Source organism: Penaeus japonicus, unplaced genomic scaffold (genome assembly GCF_977035675.1).
Source record: "Penaeus japonicus unplaced genomic scaffold, GWHDUDI00000001_assembly GWHDUDI00000019, whole genome shotgun sequence".
NCBI lineage: Eukaryota > Metazoa > Arthropoda > Malacostraca > Decapoda > Penaeidae > Penaeus > Penaeus japonicus.
In genome coordinates, this window is record NW_028234421.1 from 25,147,390 (window position 1) to 25,149,790 (window position 2,401).

Here is a 2,401-nt window from a genome sequence, read left to right on the forward strand (position 1 = left end):
TGATAGGATGTCATCTCTTGAAGGAAATATGGAATGGCAATCTGCATGAATGGGTAAAATGCTAGAATTGTTGACCATTGTGAAAAAGATCCAGGGTGTTTAACCCATTCACGGGCGGTAACAAACATAGTTTTTTTTTTTCAATTTTTTTCGTAATCAAGATTACAATGGTTAAAGTAATTTTGTAATTTTTTTTTTTTTTTTTGTACAGTTCAGAGATTGAATGCAAATCTTTGTCTATGCACAAAATACTATATTTTGAAAAGTTGATTATTTGTGTATTAAACGTATAATAAATAACTGCATATCAGTAGGCCCGACTTCGCACCTGTTGCATGTTGGATGGAACATATATGCAAGATTAAAAAGGTTTTTTGAACTCAAAACTACCATGAGTAATCTGGTAGAATGTTTAGGAAACCAACACCTTCACATAATAATTTTAGTGAAAATAGTTAGGGAAAGCTAGGTTGAATTCTTATATCAATTAATTGTCAAAGGAAAGATTTACAATTCAGATGTGCCAAATGATACTTCGTCTTTGGCATGCAGTGGCCTATAAACATCCATGGAATTTATTTTTGAATGTTAGTGTTGACTGTAAATAGCAAAGCTTAAGTATTCACAAGAGGTATTATAAGCTCTCTGAACAGGTATTGTACATAGTTACATATAGAAGTTGAATTTCTATGCACATTTTTATTCACATGTAAAAGTAAACAAATACAAAAGCCTTATCACCATGTTGAATCAGGCAAGTGTAAAGTGCTCTGCTGGGAGGGATGTCGCACTTGGAGGCTGCATAAACTTGTTATCTTGCTGGTAGGAATGGCATTAGGCAAAAATAAGCCCATGTGAATAGATTAAACGGTTCCATGTTTTCAGACTTTGTACTTGTCAATCTCACTGTTGGATTAGAAGTAAAATTATATATTTATGGGCTTAAAATGATCAGATGTGTTTAGTTGTAACTTACAGGGATGTATATTGATATCCTATGGGAATGACTAATGCTGTAAGGTAATGACTTCAATTCTTTTTACAGGCTGCTTCAAGATTTCCACAGTTTTCTCCCACGCCCAGACAGTAGTAGCATGTGTAGGCTGTGCAACAGTTCTATGCCAGCCTACTGGTGGGAAGGCTAAGCTTACAGATGGTAAGTACTTTTGTAGGTTTATCAAGTTTTAATTTCAGTATAGTGGATTCTGTTTATACATGACTAATATATAATCATGTAACTATCTTGTTGTTAAGCATTCAGCTAGTGCTCCTGTCCTAAGGAACTATGTTGCTGTGTATCATTGACATGAATCAAGATACCTAATTTACTCCAATGTTATAATTATGCAAAGAAAACTTAATATTAAGAAATAAGTTCATGTACTATTATAGAAAAGCGTGAAATTATACAGCAGCCATAAACCAGAATATTTCTGGACCCTAGAATTTAGTTTCCTTGACTTTAATTTTTAGGCAACCAATAAATGTCATTGCTTCTATCACAGTTGTAGAGAGGATTATGCATAACTGTAGAACCAACTAGGATATTTTTTTGCTTATGTTGGTGGGACTTATTATGCAAAAGCAAAAGGCAAATCTTAACCCAAATTATTTGGTGGAAGATTTCCCTAACAAGTTTTAATAAACAAGAGATCTCTTCATATATTTGCACTTCCAGTTGACTTATAATGTATTTCTTCTTTCAGGATGTTCATTCAGAAGGAAGCAGAACTAAGTTGGGAGAGAAAATGCACCTCCCAGTGTAGACTAAATATCCTGTCGCTATGTAACCTAGACAGCATTAAAGATCCCACTGAGAGGTTGATATTTGTTTTATTACGTTCACTTTCTAAGGAATAAATAGCTTTAATGTTGCGGAAAGTCACCGTGTTAGCTTTTTGTCAAAGTTTTGTACTTTTTTGAAAGGAATAAATGTCTGCATTGTAGTGGACTTTAATTGTACAAAAGGCTGTTGGTAAGGAAAAGTGCTGTAATGGGAATATATATTGCTGTATAGAAAAGGTTTGCACACTGAAATATGTTGTACCTACATCAATTGCATTCTTGTTTTAAAAAAAAATTGTTCTTAATCCATTGCATTGAAATATGAAACTTATGATTTATCGTAAGGAAATGTGTAGTGATTGATTCAACTATTTGATGACAGACCACTTCTCAAGGGCTGAATGATGCAGTCATTTCCCAAATCTTAAAATGTATTAGCATTACACAAGCATTACACATTCTCTTTATTTGTTTTTCTGTGGGTTAACTTGTACTACTTTAAACAAGGCTAACATAGGAATGGCCCTCTGAAGACCCTCTTCATACTAGAGTTCTCATGAATAAAAGCAAATGCAATGTATGAAGAATGTTGTAAAATTGGAGAGGGGGTGATTTT

General features: G+C 33.5%; 1 protein-coding gene across 1 annotated transcript in view; it reads left to right on the forward strand.

The window, feature by feature from the left end:
* Positions 1-1,823, forward strand: part of RpS27 (ribosomal protein S27) — a 4,127-nt gene extending 2,304 nt beyond the window's left edge. The window contains exons 3-4 of the mRNA XM_086547577.1: positions 1,046-1,156; positions 1,707-1,823. Coding sequence (XP_086403703.1) covers positions 1,046-1,156; positions 1,707-1,735 — 140 coding nt within the window. The 3' untranslated portion in view covers positions 1,736-1,823. The remainder of the gene's footprint in view (positions 1-1,045; positions 1,157-1,706) is intronic.
* The last annotated feature ends 578 nt before the right edge of the window (positions 1,824-2,401 follow it).